Source organism: Trichoderma aggressivum (genome assembly GCF_033847375.1).
Source record: "Trichoderma aggressivum f. europaeum strain CBS 100526 chromosome Unknown scaffold_030, whole genome shotgun sequence".
NCBI lineage: Eukaryota > Fungi > Ascomycota > Sordariomycetes > Hypocreales > Hypocreaceae > Trichoderma > Trichoderma aggressivum.
The window spans coordinates 1-19,323 of record NW_026946396.1 but is presented as its reverse complement, the minus strand read 5'-3'; the positions used below and the strand labels follow the sequence as shown (position 1 = coordinate 19,323).

At 52.2% G+C, this 19,323-nt stretch overlaps 8 protein-coding genes across 8 annotated transcripts in view; 4 read left to right on the top strand and 4 right to left on the bottom strand.

Annotated features, from left to right (window-relative positions):
- The window catches only part of Triagg1_7054 (uncharacterized protein), a gene marked incomplete at both ends in the record, with an annotated part of 764 nt that extends 533 nt beyond the window's left edge, over positions 1-231 (bottom strand). The window contains one exon of the mRNA XM_062901747.1: positions 76-231. Coding sequence (XP_062753876.1) covers positions 76-231 — 156 coding nt within the window. The remainder of the gene's footprint in view (positions 1-75) is intronic.
- A 294-nt stretch (positions 232-525) lies between these two features.
- Positions 526-1,122, top strand: Triagg1_7053 (uncharacterized protein; the record flags this gene model as incomplete). Its single annotated transcript, XM_062901746.1, has 1 exon — positions 526-1,122. The coding sequence occupies one exon, from the start codon at positions 526-528 to the stop codon at positions 1,120-1,122; it is 597 nt and encodes a 198-aa protein (XP_062753875.1).
- Positions 1,123-1,533: 411 nt separating this feature from the next.
- On the bottom strand, positions 1,534-3,987 carry Triagg1_7052 (uncharacterized protein; the record flags this gene model as incomplete). The annotated part of the gene is made up of 2 exons (XM_062901745.1): positions 1,534-1,702; positions 1,769-3,987. The coding sequence occupies 2 exons, from the start codon at positions 3,985-3,987 to the stop codon at positions 1,534-1,536; spliced, it is 2,388 nt and encodes a 795-aa protein (XP_062753874.1).
- A 1,325-nt stretch (positions 3,988-5,312) lies between these two features.
- Positions 5,313-6,438, top strand: Triagg1_7051 (uncharacterized protein; the record flags this gene model as incomplete). The annotated part of the gene is made up of 2 exons (XM_062901744.1): positions 5,313-5,648; positions 5,722-6,438. The coding sequence occupies 2 exons, from the start codon at positions 5,313-5,315 to the stop codon at positions 6,436-6,438; spliced, it is 1,053 nt and encodes a 350-aa protein (XP_062753873.1).
- Positions 6,439-7,446: 1,008 nt separating this feature from the next.
- On the top strand, positions 7,447-8,937 carry Triagg1_7050 (uncharacterized protein; the record flags this gene model as incomplete). The annotated part of the gene is made up of 1 exon (XM_062901743.1): positions 7,447-8,937. One exon carries the CDS (start codon positions 7,447-7,449, stop codon positions 8,935-8,937), a length of 1,491 nt encoding a protein of 496 aa, XP_062753872.1.
- A 781-nt stretch (positions 8,938-9,718) lies between these two features.
- Triagg1_7049 (uncharacterized protein) lies at positions 9,719-11,056 on the bottom strand (the record flags this gene model as incomplete). Its single annotated transcript, XM_062901742.1, has 1 exon — positions 9,719-11,056. One exon carries the CDS (start codon positions 11,054-11,056, stop codon positions 9,719-9,721), a length of 1,338 nt encoding a protein of 445 aa, XP_062753871.1.
- Positions 11,057-16,080: 5,024 nt separating this feature from the next.
- Triagg1_7048 (uncharacterized protein) lies at positions 16,081-17,165 on the top strand (the record flags this gene model as incomplete). The annotated part of the gene is made up of 2 exons (XM_062901741.1): positions 16,081-16,348; positions 16,432-17,165. 2 exons carry the CDS (start codon positions 16,081-16,083, stop codon positions 17,163-17,165), a joined length of 1,002 nt encoding a protein of 333 aa, XP_062753870.1.
- A 231-nt stretch (positions 17,166-17,396) lies between these two features.
- Triagg1_7047 (uncharacterized protein) lies at positions 17,397-18,434 on the bottom strand (the record flags this gene model as incomplete). The annotated part of the gene is made up of 1 exon (XM_062901739.1): positions 17,397-18,434. One exon carries the CDS (start codon positions 18,432-18,434, stop codon positions 17,397-17,399), a length of 1,038 nt encoding a protein of 345 aa, XP_062753869.1.
- Between the last annotated feature and the right edge of the window lie 889 nt (positions 18,435-19,323).

The following is a 19,323-nucleotide window of genomic DNA, read 5'->3' as shown; positions in this document are numbered from 1 at the left end:
CCCCCCCCCCCCCCCCCCCCCCCCCCCCCCCCCCCCCCCCCCCCCCCCCCCCCCCCCCCCCCCCCCCCAACTTACGCCGCACATTCTGTTGTACTTGTGGTAGTCTTCGGGCTTCTGGATCATGTAGCGTCTGCGGACGAGCTTGTCGCGGTGGTTGTCGTCTTGCTTGTATGTGAAGAAGTCTGTCTTGCGCAGGAGCTTCTGCTCATGATACTTGAGCTTGCGGACCATCTTGGAGGATTCCTCAATCGGCGTTTCGCAGTGGCTATTGCAGGTGTTTCCCAAGGTTAATCGTCTAATTGAGAAAATGGAAAAAGATCCGTCAATGGATTTGGCGCAATTAATGACGGGGTATCGTAGTTTGGGTTTTGTTGAAAGAATCGGATCAAAATGCTCATCTCGATATTTTTTTGAGACTCGGAAAATTGGAAGAGAAAAAAAGGCGGAACTTCCAAAGCGGGGCACACACCAGCTAACGCGGAACAGTTTCCGTCCCGCCACACTCCACATTTTGCACAACACCAAATGATTTCGCATCACCAGCAAAAGAAGCTGCGGGATTCATCGCCAACCAATTCCTCTGCAAAGTATCCCAATCCGCCCGTCATGCCGCCCTTCCCGCCCTCCTGCGCCGTCCGCGGCCTCTCAGCCCGCGCATTCTCAACTTCAGCCTCAAAATGCGCTCCCCGCGATCCTCTCCTCCACCGCCCCTCCTCCAGCAGCAGCCTCCTCTCCATCAACAACAACCCCGGCCCTTCGCGATCCCCCGGCCAGCCCCCGCGCACGGCGGCGAACAATCCCGGCGACGTCGCTGCGAACTTGATGACGCGGTTCAAGCGCGACGGACAGATTACCCAGAGGAACAAGCAGGCGAACATTGAGCTGCTGCGGAACCAGAAGAACTCGAATGATTACTTGAGGCAGATGCCGCGGAGGTGGGATGCGGGAGATGTCTACTCGCCGCATGATATGAGCCCCGTGGAGATGCAGAAGTGGAGGAAGAGGTCGCCTCGTGGCGGAGATGTGATTGATGCGCTGGGAATTCGACCGTTGGACATGTACAAGGCATGTTTTCTTCTTTCTTCTTTGGTCTCTGAAAGAGAGGAGGGGGCAATTGGCTAACCTTGGGGGCGTTGTAGAACTTTTCTTTGATCCAGGAATTCTCTTCTACGTCTGGCCAGATCACGCACTCTTCTGGCACGAGCCTTCGGCCCGTTAACCAGCGCAAGATTGCCAAGATGATTCGCAGAGTGCAGGGCATGGGCTTGTACCCGACTATTCACGCTCACCCCGAGATGATTAGGGAACACTTTTTCCCTGAGAGAAGATAAGAGAGAGAGAGAGAAACTGAGAACGAAAAGCATTGGGGCCTGATTGGATGTTGTGTGAGTCGCCATCTATGGGTGTGGCTCCTTATGAATACTATATTTGCTCGTTTTTTTTTCTTTGCCGACTATGTGTACAATAGATGCTACCCCCCGTTATGTATAGATACATGTCATGATCATATTTCTCCATTGTTATACACTCCCTCTAGGCCTTCATGACCCGTTCTATTTTGAATTGGCACAGCGAGTACTCGTCCATGCGCCGTCCCACCTTGATCAGTTCCGCCCAAACATCGGGATATCGCCCCTTGGCCCATTCCTGGAACCCTTGCTGAAGAGGCTGTCCGGGCAGAGCATTGTATGCAATACCAAGGCTACAGGGATATATTAGCAACTGCGACAACTGGAAAATATCAAGTTGATTGAGGGCTTGTACTCACGTCATGGCATTTGGCTCTGACCCCACGACAGATGCCATCTTCATTATCAGTCCTCGAACCTCCTTCTCGTTGCCACTGCCGGCTATTGCGCCGACGTAGGCGTTGTAGACGCTCTGCGGTATTTCCAAATCCATCCTCTCCATCCTCTCCCAAACCTCGCGGGCTTGCTTATGCCCGCCCGTCTTCTTCTCCAGTGTCCAAAACATTGCCTCCAACGTTGCATATGAGGGCCCTTCCCTCGATTGAGTGATCTGGCCCCAGTAGTCTAGCGCTATCAAAGGCTGGCCGCAGCCGGCGTATGCCAGCATCAAAGCTGTGTATAATCTCGTCGATGGCTGTAGCGTGGTGTCCATCTTCAACATGTTGTGCACCATTTCCAGCCCGTCGTGGTCGGGATATCGGGCAATTCCCTCTAGACAAGTGATGTAGGTGTCCATTGTGGGATGGTATGACTTATTTCGGTGTGCGCGCATGTGTCCAAAGACATGTGAAGCCATGTCAGGGCGTCTCCTTTGGAAAAATGCATTCATCAGTTCCACGCGCCGTTCGAAGCTGGTGTCCTGGAAGAATTGATGGAGTAGCTGATACGCCCCCCATGCTCGGTTCGTGCTCGTGCTGGACTCGAGGCAGAAGGCGACAAATGCGTTTTGGATAACCTCTCGCTCCGATTCGCTGTACAAGAAGGAGTGAATTGAGAGGATATCCATGACATCGAAATGCTGGTCATTCTCTAAAAATCTCAAGCAGAGAGCTGCAACTGTGGCTGGCTCGAGCCGCATCTGGTCTTCTTCAACGGCCTCCAGCATGGATGAAATCAGCTTGAAATCCGGCAGTTTCTGGGCTGTCAGCGCGACCAGGTACTCGTTGACCATCTTGCGAAATTCGGCAAAGAGATGCGGCTTTGACTCGTTCGTCCAAGGCTGCATATGCCTAACTTGATTGTACGCCTCTCGTGCCTCCACCAAATTGTTAGTTCCGAGTCGTAAGCCGAGCAAGATTAAATGAGTTTCTCCATTCGGAGCCAGCCCTCTCTTTGCGGCGAGCGCGAGAATGTCATCGCCTAGTGCCTCGTCTCGCTGCGCAGAGGCAACTCTGAGAAGACTGTTGATTGTGCTAGTATCTGGTGATACCTCTCCTTTGCGGTCAACCATGTGTGACATTACAGTGTCTACCTCGGCAAGACTCTTTCCAGTAATGAGTATTCCCTCAAGTAGCACATTCCAGTGGTTCCTCCTTGGCTGCGATTCTCCAAGTTCGCGGAACAGACAAGTAGCCCATTCTTGAAGGTTGTTGCGCATGGCAAAAGCCGCCACCGTGCGATACGTTGGCGCTCGCGGTATGCCTCCCGATAGAGGCTTGCTGAACCAGTGCTTGGTCTCGGCGACACGATCTCGCTCGGCAAAGAATTCTACCATGACGGCTTGGATCTTCACATCATATGGCACTTTGTGATTCTCGGCATACTCGACCAACCCCACCAACTCGGCTTCACATCCCTCTCTTGCAAGACCCTGAGCAACGGTTTCGACTAGGTGGACTTCTTGGTTCTCTTGGTTCAGGTAAACCGCATATTCTGGCTGTTCCCATTTCTCGTATAACAACTGCAAAGCCTCGCGAGATCCACCATATAGACACATGGCCTTGACGAGGTAGACCCATTGTAATTCTACGGCATTAGGAGTCTTGGGATAGTCCCCCGATAGCCATATCGAGTGTAATGCTTTGGCGAAATCTAAATGATGCTGTGTTCGTTCGATTAAATCCTCTTGAAGCAGCATTTGCCTCGCCATCGTTAGGTCGGCAAGAGTAAGCGTTCTGACATCCTGCTTGGTTGGCACATCTGCCAGATACTCCAGCAACCGGCGACACTGCAGTGCCTGTGTGCTGTTCAGAGGCATGCGGGTGGCCAGTTTCGACTGCATAAACTTCTTCCAAGACTCGATCAACTCCTTCCGCGGCGGTGGCCTGACGTTGTCCAGCATGCGACTCCTCCAGACCATGATTTGCAGCCATCCCGGCTCGTACTCGGGCGGCCTGACCTCCCGCGGAGGCTTCTGGAATAGCCCGCTGAAAAACGTGCGCTCTAGATTGGCATAGGATACTGGCCTCGGAGCAATCGGACGTCGACGAGCTGGAGTCGCATATACGGCGCAGGATGGCGCCGTCCTCGCCTGGCAGACAAGGAGTCGCCTGCCATGACGGGCCAGGTTTGCCCTCATGGTGTGAATATCTCTATGTTTTGATGCGCCTGGGCACTGTCAGACGTCAATTGGCGCATGGAAGGCTTTCAGATGCTCACTGGATCATGTTTGAGACAGACGGATTGCACAGATTGCGCAAAGGCAGCCGATTCCACCACGTCTATTGAAGCTACAAACTCCATCGAGTTGTTAACAGGCATTTGCAGGACGCAGGTTGCGCAGGTATTTTGCCGTGGTTTCTCCGGCGGCGTTCGTTATCCGTTATCAGCACTCTGTTTTACAGCCATTGATTTGGTTCCTGGAATCCCCCACCCTGAAGAGTTCAGAAGCTCGTTGAACTTGACTCATTTAGCCATGCACACGTTCAACTGGATTTATTTGAGCCCCGTACTTCAAGTACGGATCTGCATGTATACCTGGAGCTTTCGTATGTGACCATGCAGGATGCGAGGAAGTACCAAATAGGCAAGCATATCAGTCATCACCAATCGCGAACTCTTCCATCCTAAGAACCCGGCAGTAACCGGTACTATTTCCATGGACTCAACACATGAGTATTTCCATTTCCCGCCTTTGATTGCATATCCCGCTTTTGAACGGAAGTTTCAGTTGTTACCCTACGTGGCCTTGTTCCTCATTTGGCTATATTTCTGATTCATCATTTCCAAGTAACATCTCGTCAATGTCCTAAGTCCGGCCCTCTGGAGACGACTGCCATGCCGAAATGTTTTGCGAGAAACTCTCAATAGGTATGAAGGACAGGATAGTCTAGCCGCGTAGAATGCTGTGCTTGAACCATCCGCGGCTATTGTTTCCTCCTGTAGCTTAGTATATTCGTGCGGATGTTGTTGCCGCCAGCTGCGTGTGTTTGTCAGCACGTTATCTGCGATCGTAGTGTGCGGACTTAGCGCGGCGCTGAGACTTTATTGGCTTTTCAAGTTTGAAAGTCCAAGTATGCGATTTCGGAGATGTCGCGAGTCGTTTGATCGGACTTTGTGGGATCGGTGAGGGGGGTTCTGTGAGCTGGCTTACACAGCTGCCACCATACCCTTTTTCCGTATCGATGGTTGCGAGCAATGACGTCTGTGAGCTGTCCACTTTCCAGGGATAGCATGTGTGTAACTGTGCCAAAGTGGGATAGACCAACTGCTAGGTCTTGATTGCGATATTTGAGTCGATGAAGTCGGAGTCGGGACCCAGTTCTAGTTCACCCCCGGATCTAATACGCCGTATCTGCGTACTTGGATCCGGGACCCCTCTCGCCTATATATCGTGGTAGATGCCCTCCCCTCATCTCAGGCTGGCCAACAACAACCAACAAGTTAATCCAGTAAAAAGCCCAGATGCCTCTCATTGCTCAAGCTCCCAAGCCCCGAGTTATCCTCGGTCTCATGACGTTTGGCCCCAACGAGAATGACGGCGCCAGAATCACCGATGTGGACACTTTCAACAAGGCTCTTGACGTCCTGCAGGCTCGGGGCTATAATGAGGTCGACACAGCGCGAGTCTACGTTGGTGGTACCCAAGAAGACTTCACACGCCAGGCCAACTGGAAAAAGAGAGGCCTCACCTTGGCGACCAAGGTCAAGTACCCTCGGCAGCTTGGCGAGAACACAGCCGAAAAGGTCATCGAGTCCGTCGAGAAGAGCCTGAAGGAGCTAGAAACCGACTCGGTCGATGTGAGTCCATGATATGATTAAGCTGAAAGGAGACACTCAGCGTAGAATAATCTTGTTAACCGTCGCGACGCAGATTCTGTATCTTCACAGGCCTGACCGTGGAGTCCCCTTTGCTGAAACCCTCGAGGCTGTTGACCGTCTCCACAAGGCCGGAAAATTCAACAAGCTGGGTATCAGCAACTTTACAGCCTTTGAGGTAGCCGAGGTCGTCATGACGTGCAAATACAACGGCTGGGTCCGTCCCACCATCTACCAGGGCATGTACAATGCCATCACTCGAAACATTGAGGCGGAGCTGTTTGTTGCATGCCGCCGCTACGGCCTCGATATTGTCGTCTACAACCCCCTTGCAGGCGGCCTGTTCTCAGGAAAGATCAAGTCCAAGGATATCCTCCCGGAAACCGGACGATACTCTGGCAACACGGCCATGGCAAGCCTCTACCGCAGCAGATACTTCCGCGACAGCACCTTTGAGTCGTTGAAGCTTGTCGAGGAAGCCGCTGAAAAGGCAGGACTGACGCTGGTTGAGATTGCGATGCGTTGGACTGTTCACCACTCCGGTCTCAAGGTCAAGGACGGAAACGACGGCATCATCATTGGTGTCTCTAGCATCGAGCAGTTGGAGAACAACCTGGACAACGTTGAGAAGGGCCCGCTACCCGAGGAGGTTGTGAAGGCGCTGGACGAAGCGTGGGCCATCTCCAAGCCGGAGTCCACCAATTACTGGCATGGCGACTTGGAATATACATATGACCCTGTTGAGGTCTTGTTTGGTGAGGGAGCGAAATAAAAGCTGGGTGGGGGCAGCGGCCTTATGTGAATGTCAGATGACTGGGCCATGCGCAAGCAATATGAAGACACGTTCAACGCTATACAACCCGAATTTCATGTTGGGTCAATACTAGGTACCCAATAAAACATATCATATGACGAAACTTGAGTCTTTTGAGTTGGTAATCCCATCGGCGGCCACGGACCCCGTATGTCTTCCATGTTCTCTCTCATTGCTTCTGCTGCTTCCCGAGTCTGTAGTACCTTGAGCACAGTACGGAAACATTGCATGTAAACCATGGATTTGTATTACCTCCCCAGCAAGTATTCACCCGTTTTCACATTCAGCCTCAACTGCTACACTGCTTGGGCACGTCATCCACCAAGTCCGTATAGGCTGCGTTCTTGTCCGTGTGATGGGACCATCAGCTGGTTACAGTGCAGCCCTGACAGGTTCCAGTGCGACGCTAGAAAACGGAATCCAATAGCACGCCCCGGAGGATTTTGGGGGTCCCTCAGGGGGCCTCCTTAGTGGCCGCCCGTAAGGCAGAGCCTGGCCTGGGGTTTACAGTCTACAGGCACCGTCAGCACCATCTGATGACGGCATCCTTTTCTCTCGAGTTCACCTCCCATTCATTTTGTGAAACCCGTCGCATCTCACCATTGCCAAGCCCAAGGATCTGCGCTAGACCTGCCAATTACCTACCAGCGAGGATCCGAATCTCCGGAGCACGGAGGCGTGGGTTTTCTCGTCAGTCAAGACAGCTGTCTACAAGCTAAACTCCCGACTTTGCGCTCCTTTCGCCCATCTCGCTCGAGATAGCCACATGCTCCCGCAACAGCCAACGTCTCCGCGACGCTCGCGCCAAACGAAACACTGCTGGCGGCCATCGCCCCAATACGAGCCATCCGAACGACGTTTTCGCTCCTGAGAGAGAGACGACGGGAGCAGAACCACCAATCAATCATTTCCCAAACGTGACTGCGACGGAAACGGCGACGATCTGTGCCCTCTTGGACGCAAATCATGGGCTCGGATAATCTTCGACCCGGCCTCTTTCGTGAGACGACGGCTGACGGCCGATCCAGCGAGCCCCTGCTGTCGAAGCCCGACTCGGAAGGGCGAGACTTGGACGACAAGGACGTCGAGAGAGGCCGATCCTCGCGATCCTCGGGCGACGGACTCTCTGGCGCGTCCAACTCTGCCTCTGCCTCTGCCTCTGCCTCTGCCTCTGGGCCTCTGTACTCGTACTCGTACGACTCCCCCGCGCCCCGACCGGCCATGACACGACGCTCGACGATGCGCAGCCGCAGCCCCGGCCAATTGGCCGCCTCGTCGGCTCGCAAGAAGTACACGTACGCCGCCTTCTTCCTGGTGCTGAGCCTGGTTGCCTTTTGCGTGCAGACGGAGCTGAGCGCCTACATCCAGGGCGACCTGGGCTGGGACAAGGCCTACTGCATGATGTTCTTCACGCACAGCTCGTGGGTGCTGATGTGGCCGGCCCAGCTGCTCATCCTGCGGCTGCAGAAGCGGGATATGCCGTGGCCGGCCTTTTGGAGGCGCCACCTGCAGCTGGTCAGGTCGACGGCGCTCATGGTCGAGCTGCAGACGCTCGACGTCTTTGGCCTGCAGCGGCCCGCGTCCAAGTCTGTCCGCTACCTGGCCCGCACCACGGCCTTTATCACGACGGCTCTGACCGTGGCCGGCTTGAGCTGGTATGTCGCCGTCAGCCTCACCACGCCATCCGACCTCACCGCCATTTACAACTGCTCTGCCTTCTTTGCCTACGCCTTCTCCGTGCCTCTGCTCAAGGAGCCGCTGCGCATGGACAAGTCGGTTGCCGTCATCATCGCCATCGTTGGCGTCCTAGTGGTGGCCTATGGCGATACCGGCTCTGGCCCCTCGTCTGCCGACGGCCAGAGCCAGAGCCAGGGCGAGGGCGAGGGCGACGTGGATGCCGGCAGCCGCTTCCTGGGCAACATTGTCATTGGCATTGGCTCCGTGCTCTACGGCCTGTACGAAGTCTTGTACAAGCGGTTTGCCTGCCCTCCCGACGGCTGCTCCCCTGGCCGGGGCATGATTTTCGCAAACACGTTTGGCTCTTGCATTGGCCTCTTCACCATCTCCGTGCTTTGGATCCCCCTCCCCATCCTGCACTGGCTCCGGTGGGAGATTTTCGAGATTCCCAACGCCTCGACGTGCTGGCTCATCCTGTTTGCTGTCCTTTCCAACGCCACCTTTAGCGCGTCGTTCCTCATCCTCATCTCGCTGACGTCGCCCGTGCTCTCCTCCGTCGCTGCCCTTCTGACCATCTTCATCGTTGCCATTGCGGACTGGTTCATCACGGGCCAACCGTTGAGCCCGGCGGCCGTGATTGGCGGCTCCATGATCATCGTCGCTTTCGGGGCGCTCAGCTGGAGCACGTACCGCGAGATGATGGAGCTTGAGATGGAGAAGCGGAGGGTGGATCTGGCTGACAGCGATGAGGACGGCGACTTGAGCAGCCATGAAGACTGAGTTGAATGTTTTGCAAAGGTATGCGTTGTCGTTATTTTATGAGCATATTTCCTCATTTAGACGGATATATACAGACCGGTTTAGAGGCGTTTGTGTATGCATAGTGGGATTAACATATATACATACTTGGTATGCTGCGTATGCATGCTTATTGTTTTGGAGCTGATTACATGTAGTATTACTGCAGAGCAGTATAACTATCAGCATGGTGGAATGAATATCATTTCCTTTGGGCTATACTGTACAGCGGTGGAGGCGTTGGTGTCTCCCCGGCCTCGGACCGGACATGTTCTTAAAGGTTTCTCTTGGAATAATCAATATTACAAGATATTGATAAAAAACAAAGTGCTTATTCGTGCATGTGCTTCACAATTAATCACAATATATGATGCCGGAAGACGCCGACGGAGCCGATGGTCCCGCACAGCTCCGATGACCCCCTTTCTGATGCCTGTCAAAAATCACATGTAATTTTTCCTCAATAAATGTCCCAATATAGAAATATCCGTTGCTTTTTTGGTATCCTTTGCAATCTTGAAGCCTTCCCATATCCAATGCCCGTGCGAATTACCCAATGAATACCTCATGTCCCATATCCTGCAGATAAATACCCGTAATGACCCAAAACCCAGTCCGACCGTGATGACCTGGAAACCCATTCCGACAAACTACCTATGCTAAAGCTATGCAATAATTATTCAACAAATACCTTGACGATCCCAAGGAAAAAAAAAACCTAGAGAAAAAAAGAAAAAGGACAAAACAATCGTCGTGGAGTGTCCTAAAGAACCGCCATGGGCACTTTGTCGTTCCTCCGGACGAATTTACCCTCTCCGGCAACCTTCCAAGTTGCGCCCGCGGCGAATATCACATATCTTACTGCCTGTTCCCAAGCCTCCCTGTCCACGGCATCGCCAGACTCAAAGTATTGCAGGCTGCTCCATGAGCCTAGGGGAGGTGGGTCGAAGATGGCCATGACGAGCTGCGCGTAGGCCGTGTTTCGCTCCATCCACAGATCTGAAATGTCCATGGCGGGATGGCGGTAGTCGTCCTCGGCAAAGCTGGGTGCTCGGGGAACGATCTGGATGTAGAATCGTTCAAGAGCTGGGACGCGGGGGATCAGGACATCGTTTATATGCGTGGCGAGCGGGAAGATGGCGACGTAGGAAAGGGAGCGGAGGGAGTTGCGTAGAAGATATTGCATGGATTCATCCCCGGAATCCAGTAACGCGGGTAAGATGGAGGGGGGCACGTGGTTGAAGTATTCGTATGTTGCGTAGACTTTAACTGAGGACCCTTCGTTGAGGAGCATTGAATCCCACGGACGAATGCTGAAGAGGGAGCAAGGAACGGTTGTTTGTGCCCTGTTGCCAAATGGGGTGTTTGCCAGTGCCGTCGCGTTGTTCCATAGAGTGGCGACTTGGTGACGTGTGTCGGCTGGTCTGGAAAGGGAGAGAATGTGGAATCGCTGGCGGAAGATCCAGCACCCTGATAAATTGATCGGTCGACCCAGTAGCGATGCGAGAATGGCGGGAGAGCTGATGAGGTTGATGGTCAAGAGATCTAGGTGCTCGAAGATGGTCTGCCAAAGCCAATTGTTGGACTGGCATTTGGAGTTGCTGTCATAGGATGGCCCGGCGGCAGCTAGATCTCCGCCTGGTCCTTGGTGGATCGGCGCAGGGCAATGGCTGGGGAGGATGCCCCAACTGGCGTGGTGGTTGAAGTCTTCTCCGATCTCGGTCACGGGATAATCGATGATGATGCTGAGGCTGTCGACGTATCGTGCAAGTCCAGTCATGGCGAGGAAGCGTAGAAACTCGAGCTCGTCAACGGTGCTGAGCGGATCCTCGCCATTGGATGGACGAGTCATGTGCTGAAATCTCCAGACGACATTTCGAAAGAGCAGAGGTAGGGTGCAGCGTCTCCAGAGGCGGCAGACCAGAGAAGCGCTTTTGATGGTGCCACGGAAGGAATCAGACGAGGGCACATCATCGGGGCCCGGGATGTGTGCTGGATCATCGTATTGATACCGCTCAAAGATGGAGGGTTCGTCGAGGAAGTTGAGGATGTAGGAGACGAGCTCATTGGGGAGCTGAGATATGGTCATGGGAGAAGCCATGGAAGGCAAGGAGGTGAGGTGATAGTAGCGGCGACAATGGATGGCGAAGGCGATTACGATGCCAGGGTGATGCTTTAAATAAGGTATAGTAGCTATTTTGAGGACGGTGGTCAGGTGGCGATGACGGCGGGGGATGGCGAGGGTTGATCAATGGGTGACGGCGGTGCTGACGATGATTCCAAGTGATGGCAATGGGCGATGTTTGATGGTGGTGATGGTGATGGTGATGGTGATGGTGATGATAATGATGATGATGATGGTCGAGGGTTCGAGCAGTCAAAAAGCTTTTTCGAGGTGCCAATGTACTCGTACCCAAGTCAAAGTCAGGCGCACAAGGGACCGAAAAGTCAATGGGCTGAATCAAACAAGTACAAGTACTGTACAGATAACCGGCCTGGCGAGGCATGCGGCATGCGGCATGGGCATGGGCATGGGCATGGGGGGGCAGAGAGTGTCGACATTACATTAGCCCGCCGTACCGGTACATTAGCCCGGCAGTAGCTCGAGGCAATCCTTTCGAGGGGGCCTCGATTCCCCGCAGAAGCGCCAAATGGCGACAATGGGCCGCCGATTGTAGCGGGGAAAAGCGTTGATGGAGCCTGAAGAATGCGACGCTGTTGGGCTGCTGGGCGTATGACGTGGGCTGAGCGGTGCATGCGGACAGAAGCGCTGAGGTAGCGGTACATGTGTGGCCGGTGCGTACAGGGCACAGATAGGCACAGCTGACTGCTGCTGTCAATGTGCGGCTTACAAGATGCGTCGACGATGATGCTTGGACTCGCTCGCAACTTGATGCTGCCTCGTCCCATCTACTAACCAAGGCACCCCTTTTATCCTCTCTCTCTTTCGCCCTCTGCAGGTCGATGCGGATCCTTATTCGCCGTTTGCGAGCCCGGCAAGGGGCCTGCCTTAGTGCTATAGGTTCGTCGCACTTAGTTTCGCTCTGCTGTATCAGATCTCAGATCTTGTTATGCAGCCCTGGTCCGGTCTGGGTTACTGCGCATTAAGGTAATCCAATGCGATGCATGGCCTCAACTGGGCTCGCCCTTACGTACAGGTACGAGCAGGTTACAGTACAGCAACAGTATTGAGGCATTAGAGGGGGCGAAAGACAAAACAAGGTCAATAATAACGATGAGTGGGCTACCAGTCTATGTACTGTAACCGGGCATACGGCGGCTGCAACTTGGAGCGGCGCGTATTTCCGTCTCGGAGACAAGTGCCGCCAATGGATCTGATAAGGACAAGGTGCGGATCAAAGGGGACAAGAAACGGTCACCGGAATCGACTGATAGGTTCCATAGCAAGGAGACAAAGAGACATGGAAGTGGAAAAAAAAAAAAGGGCTGCGCTTGGGTTTCCCCTCTCGGCCGTGGCAGCCGCAGCACTGCACGGGCCAGGCCCGAAACGCGGGCCATTTAAAGCCTAAAAGCCTTTGATGCTCGGGCTTTCTCTGGATGGTTGCATTTGCATGTGCAAGTGCATGTGGCTAACAAAATCTCGACTTCAAGATGGATGTGTGTTGGGTGCTCGAGTTGGCCATGTTGGGGCGTAATGGGAGCCGCCGACATGTGAGGCAACGTTTCGTGCAGCCAGCCATAGATGGGAGAAGAGAGGAGAGAAGGGGGATTTTGCGAGAGAAAAAAAGAAAAACAGAAGAGAGCTTGAGCAAGGTCAGGCCAGGTGCCCTTTCGGAAACAATTTCGGGACTTTTGCTTCGATCGAGAGATCTACGCAACGAGTATGGTGGTAGTAGTCATCGCGGCAGTGAAGGTGTGGTCAATACAGGTATTTTCAGCAACACCCCCTGGGCTGAGCTGGGCTGTGTCAAAGAACCTGGTCAGAAATTGAACCGTTTGAACACGGACGCCACCTGCCAATATAGGTGCCAAGATGGAGATGCAACTGTAGAGTTGAGTTTGGAAAAGATTGATCATGGAATAGGTACCTAGGTAGTTATTGACGGCATAGGTACCTTACGCTTCATTTACTTGTACTCGCAGCAGTACCAGTTCAGTTGGAGCTGTACGTGTACTGATACCTTGACAAGTTCGAGCCGAGTCGAGTCGAGATTCTTCATCTCCACACAATCAACTGCCAAAACAGCTTCGGTTCCCGCGGCCCACAGACAGCCGGCCTGCCTAGGGCTGGACCTCGAGGTGGGCCGCCATCGTGATCCGCCCGGCTGCTGATCGAGCTGGGCCTCTGCTTTGCTTGCCCTGTGCCTGCGCCTGTACTGTACGAGTATGTGCACTACATTCACACTTCGTCCAAGCACGGATCCTGGCCGTTGCGCGTTGTACGTGTATGTGCGAGTAGATGCTCGAATCTTCAGTGGGTTTCTCCTTAGGTAGGTACCCATCCGTCTCTCTCTCCGCAGACATTGATTTGATTCATCAACCTCTAGTCCCCTACTCTGCCTACTCCACACGCCATCCTCCGGCCTACCGCCGAATTGAATGATTTCTAACCCCTGAATGGCAATCGAGGCCACTAAAAGCCAACGGCACTGCACCACTGCACCAGCCGACCCCTTGCCCGGCTGCTGTCCGTCCTTGTCATTTATCAGTTTCGGATCAATCCATCCTGATTGGAAGCGCAGCTCTGCTAGTCTGGGTGACAGTTAGTCCGCCTCACTTCCAGATTGTGTGCGTGCCTTCGAGCAGTTTTCCAAGAGCGCCAATTGGACGTCCGCCGTTGCGCGCCTCACAGTCTATCGGCAGACCGCCCGTTTGCCAGATATGAGCTGTAATCTTCCGGATCGCTTCATCGACTTCCGCGTTTGAGCGCAATCTCGTCTAAAACGCCACAGCGTCTCCGTGGGATACATCGTCGACAGCTGGCTTGGAGTGGCGCGCTGCGTCCTCGTACATGGAATAATAATTTGCCCGGCTGTTAATCGCCCGCACCGTGATAACACCGAGATTGAGCTGCTTCTCCTGAGCGCAAAGATTTGCATCCTGCTAATGCGCACCTACCTAGGCAGCACTACTCGTCCGGTCTGATCGACCCGACACCCGGTTTCACCATTGCATTCTGCTCCTTGTCCGACTCGTGAGCAAATACTACTGTGCAGCATCGCCGGCTATGCTCGCACTGTCACTGTTATTGGCGCCGTCTCGAGGCTCCATCGTGCTTGTACGGAGTACCTATTCGTATATCACACCCGATGCTATCACGTGAAGACGGGCATCTGCATCCAATATTGAACGCAACCCTCTCCACGGAAACTGGAGCACATATACGAAGTACGAGCACCGCACATCGACGCAGCAGTGCCTAGATTTAATTAGGTAACGAATAATCAGGCAGCAATGGGACAAGGAGGTGACAATAGGCGAGTGAATGCCCTCCAAGGGTGCCTGCGGTTGCATTGGCATTGGCATCGTCGTTGGCGCCAAACGCCGTTGTGAACTAAAAATACCTGATCCTGATCCTAGACTTCTTGGTGTCCTTTCCTTGGGCAAAAAGAGCCTAGTGGAGCTGGCATGAAGAAACCGTGCTGCCAGTGAGTGCCGACGCTGCCGATGCCGTCGACGGGACTGGACTGACCGCATGTCCAAACGTCCATGTACCCGTACATCGCTTGTCTCCGGGCTGGGGATGGACAGTCGAAGCTGAAGCTGCAGAGCTGCTGTGGACGACAAGCGGTGGACAGGCATCCGAGAGACATCCCTCGTAGCTGTCGTTTACATGACTCATTGACACGTAGAGAAACATCACATGGAGGAAGTCGGTGAGAGTGAGCGGCTGAACGAACGAATGGAACGCTGCCGACAAAGACTGTCACATTCACACGTGAATCTCGATCCTGCATCATGCGCTATTGGCAATCAAGTATGGACTTCACAATCAAGATTGCGACTTGGGAACGCCCACGCCCGAGTCCGAGGTCAAGCTGTAGACATACCGCAAAGAGCGTGGAGGAGCTACCCAGCCGCCGATATGACTCTACAGAGTACCTCATCATCCATACAGGCGTACCTTCATAGTACTTCTTTTCCACTCGCGTCGCCCAAGCATGAATTTCTTCCACCTGTAGGGAGTACCAGGTACTCGTACTGTATCGAATGCCACCCCTACCTCGCACAATTCACCCCATGCATGTGGCTGGGATCTATTGGCATCACATGATACCTCGAGCCTGTGATCCAACTTTAACCATGGCCACCCTTGTCGCTTCTCTTTTGTCCTAGATAGCTTCCATAACCTTATCGAGATGATAATGTTGAATCCTTGTTAACGAACGAGTAAGAGCTATGGTTTGCCCCTTTATTTATTGTAAAGATGCTTTTGTCTGCCAAAGACCTTTGGTGGCCGTGTTGGAGAATCGGCGGTCATGGTATGAGTCCATGTGTGCATTAGGTAATGACATTTCCTTGACAAGAATCACGAGAGCGCCACTCATACCCAGTCTCTATCTAAAGCATCAAATTCAGTGTTCATGCCAGTGTAACGGCGGGCTTCACCTTGTGTTAGCTGGTGTCTTGTTTAGGTCAAAGATGGGTAGTTTCGGTTGCGAGATGGTATTCCGATGACCACTATGCCATGTATAAGAATGAAACATATGCCTAGAAGGGACAAAGATAAGAAAAAAATTCATCTGAATAATCCTGGAAGTACCTGATTCTATTTTCAGTCTCAATACATAGGTTGCCAGAATTGAGTTGATCGCTACCACCTGCAGTTGTGGATGACAACTTCGTCGACATCTAATATGATCAACTTTCAACTCGTCGCATAGACCCTAAAAAGCGACAATTGGCTCCGAGATAACTCAAATGTCAATATGTTCTCACAACACAGTCAATGAAAAATGGAAATGATTTTGAAAACTTCTGTATTCACCCACATGGCACTGACGCTGACCATTCTCTGAGCAAGTTTTCATAAATCAATCCTACGGACATAAGATCTCCGAGGATCCACCGCCCACACAATTTAGTTTCAACTGCGAGAATATCATCGCTACAACACTCCCCGCATTCCATCTCTCTGTGTCTCTATTGCATAAAATTATCATCATGGCAGAACAATCTCAAGCAGCTCAGCCGCCGCTGCGGATCGGCACCCGGAGATCAAACCTCGCTGTTGTGCAGGCTGAGGGCATCCGCGACAGCCTCAAGAGGATTGCACCCGAACGAACTTTTGAGATTGAGGCGCTTCACACTCTCGGTGACAAGGACAAATCCACGGAGCTTTACAACTTTGGAGCAAAGAACTTATGGACGGCCGAATTGGAGGAGAAGCTGAATGCCGGCGAACTGGATGTCGTCGTTCATTGTCTCAAAGGTAACCTCCGCTACCTTCAATGTTCACAAGGCTGCGATGCCTTCTTGCATCGGCCCCGCTGAGACTTTCTAACTGTCAAACAGATATGCCGACAAGGCTTCCTGACTCATGCGATCTGGCGGCCATTCCCCTACGTGATGACCCCCGTGACGCTCTGATTGTAAAGGCGGGCCTGCCGTATACCAGCCTCCAGACGCTACCTGAAGGCGCAGTTGTTGGCACTTCCTCAGTGCGGCGATCAGCACAGCTTCGCCGTCTCTACCCTCATCTCCGCTTTGCCAACATGCGCGGCAACGTGGAAACTCGGATAGCCAAGGTCGACAATCCGGAAGGTGAGTATACTTGCATGATCATGTCCGCTGCCGGTCTCGAGCGGGTTGGTCTCAAGCACCGCATCAACCAGTATCTGGGCTCCAAGGACGGCGGGATTTTCCACGCGGTTGGTCAGGGAGCGCTCGGCTTGGAGATTCGGAAGGGAGATATCAAGGTCTTGGAGCTATTGGACAAGCTGGCTGATGAAAAGTCTACTTTGGCTTGTCTTGCTGAGCGGTCTCTGTTGTATACTCTTGAGGGCGGTTGCACTGTCCCGATTGGAGTAGAGACGGAGTGGGCGGACGAGTCAAATCGTCTTCTGAGGATGAGAGCGATTGTGGTTAGCCTTGATGGTGCTCAAAGCGTTGAAGATTCCATCGATGCAGCTGTCAAGACCAATGACGAGGCTAGGAAGCTTGGACAGGAATTGGCTGAAAGGTTGGTCAAGGCGGGAGCGGATGCAATTCTGAAGGAGATCAATGCTACTCGGCCACCGAAAGATTGATGATATGATGGCTTCTTGTCTAGCATAGCAGCGTATAAACATGTATAGAATACCCCTCTCATAAAAGGCATACTGAGCATAGGTTAAACAGGTTCTAGTAACGTGATACTGTATAGAGATCTAAGTCTGTTGAATAATACTAGTAATTTTTTCTTAATTAGAAGAAGAGTTTATTATGATGCCTCACTACCAAAGAACAAGCAATTCACCAACAGTGTCTCTTCCATATGCTTAACCCTGGACACCAAAGGGGCCCAAATAGCCATAGTCGATGCGAGATGATTCCACCAAACTTTCGCAGTGCGAAGATGTGTACACATCCGCAGCTCCCAGCTTGCCCAGCCACTTTTCAGTAGTCACATTCGCACAATACTCCGTAAGAGCATCGACATATCCAGCAAATGATGCCCATGTATTGTTTGGATTAGCGGCCTGGATAGGCCCCAGAAGGGTACCAACTGAGAGCGGATTTGTTGCGTTAGGAGGGCTGTTGCTGAGAAGAATCGCCTTGCGGGCATTGTTGTATACGTCTTGCACGTATTCTTGTTGAATAAGAACATCTTTACGATCTCCGAGACGGTTAACGTGCCCCCCAATGTAGTATTTGAAGTCATACTCCAAGATTAGGTCGTGTGCTTTGACGAACATGCCGACATTTTGCGCTTCTGCTAGGTTTGCAAATGGTACCCAGCCAGGGAAGACGAGGTCGATGAGCATGAGGATCTTTTGCTTTGGCGCGTAGATGAATAGGTTTCCAGGGCAATGAACGGGACCATGGTAATCTAGCTGAAGAGTCTGGTTGTCGACGTGTAAGGTGTGGGAGCCCTTGAAAGTGACATGGGGCAGCGGCCGGGTTGGATCAGGTGTAATAGTGAGTTCGTACTCGGTCAATTCGTGGGCAACGATGGTAACACCCTTCTTGGCCAGAAGATATGCGGCTCCGATGTGGTCGGCATGGAAGTGGCTGTAGACAAGATGCGAGATTGGCAGGTGTGTTACTGATCGAATCGCGGCAAGGATATTTTCTCCCGTAGTGGGAGGTGCATCGACCATAATCACGCTTTTGGGAGTGACGAAGAACATCGACTGGTATATACCATCGGCGAGCAAATATGCTCCTCCTCCCAACGATTGCACACGGTATCCTTGGTCATTGATAGGAGGGCCATTGGCGGTTGAAGGCAGAGGAGCATATGTAATCACAGAGTGTGAGTGGGCGCGTGCAAGACATGACATGCCTAAGAAGAGAGATGCTAGTGAGAGACGCATCTTGGACAAGATCTAGTCTTGAGACTGTATGACTAGCGATTGTAGTTGTCTGCTGCGTAGTGTCTTCTCATGCCTCGTTGTTCCAAGACCCTATTGCATTCTTATACTTTGACACTCTTTGATGAATGACAAATAGGCCAACTGGCTACATGACTAAGTCAAAGATGTTGAACGCATCGCGGCATCCCTTTATGCATAATAGTTGTCTAATCTCTGACCATTTCTTACTAATGTTTGTCATTAATAGCCAGGGGGCGAAACAGAATCTAGATCTACAAAGCGATACGCGGGTGGATACAAAGCTTACCCCAAATGGCCGGTCACGATGTAAACATATACACAAGTCGTTAGAAGCTCTCCCTATTAGGCAAAGAGGCCTGCAGAGCAATATGAGTATGTAAGACGATGGTTGACCAATAGTTGAACCTCTATATATTTCTGACGCCCGGCTGTATAGTAATATAGGTTAAAGGTGGCATTGCCAACGAGGAGCTGAATGCGTTGGCAATATAAACAGAGCAACTAGAGCGACAAAATAATAGTTTGCATCCAATGAGCTTGCTGCTACGATACAAGTTTGCTGCGGGGTTGCGGCGAGACACAGCTCAATCGAGTATTAGATGGTCTAGACGTTACAGTGCATGGATCCTACGGATTCGATTAATATCTATTTGCTCTGGAGCTGTAGGTAGAGAAGGTATTTGCGGGATCGGAAAGCTTCCGAAAAACTCGGAATGGTGATACAACATGCTGACACACACTTTCAGTTAATAATACAAGTAAATAGGAGTAGGTCCTCATTTATACACAGGGTTGTAAATTAGTATTTAGTATTTAGTTACTAATTTAGTATTAGTATTAGTATTTAGTATTTTTAGTATTAGTTACT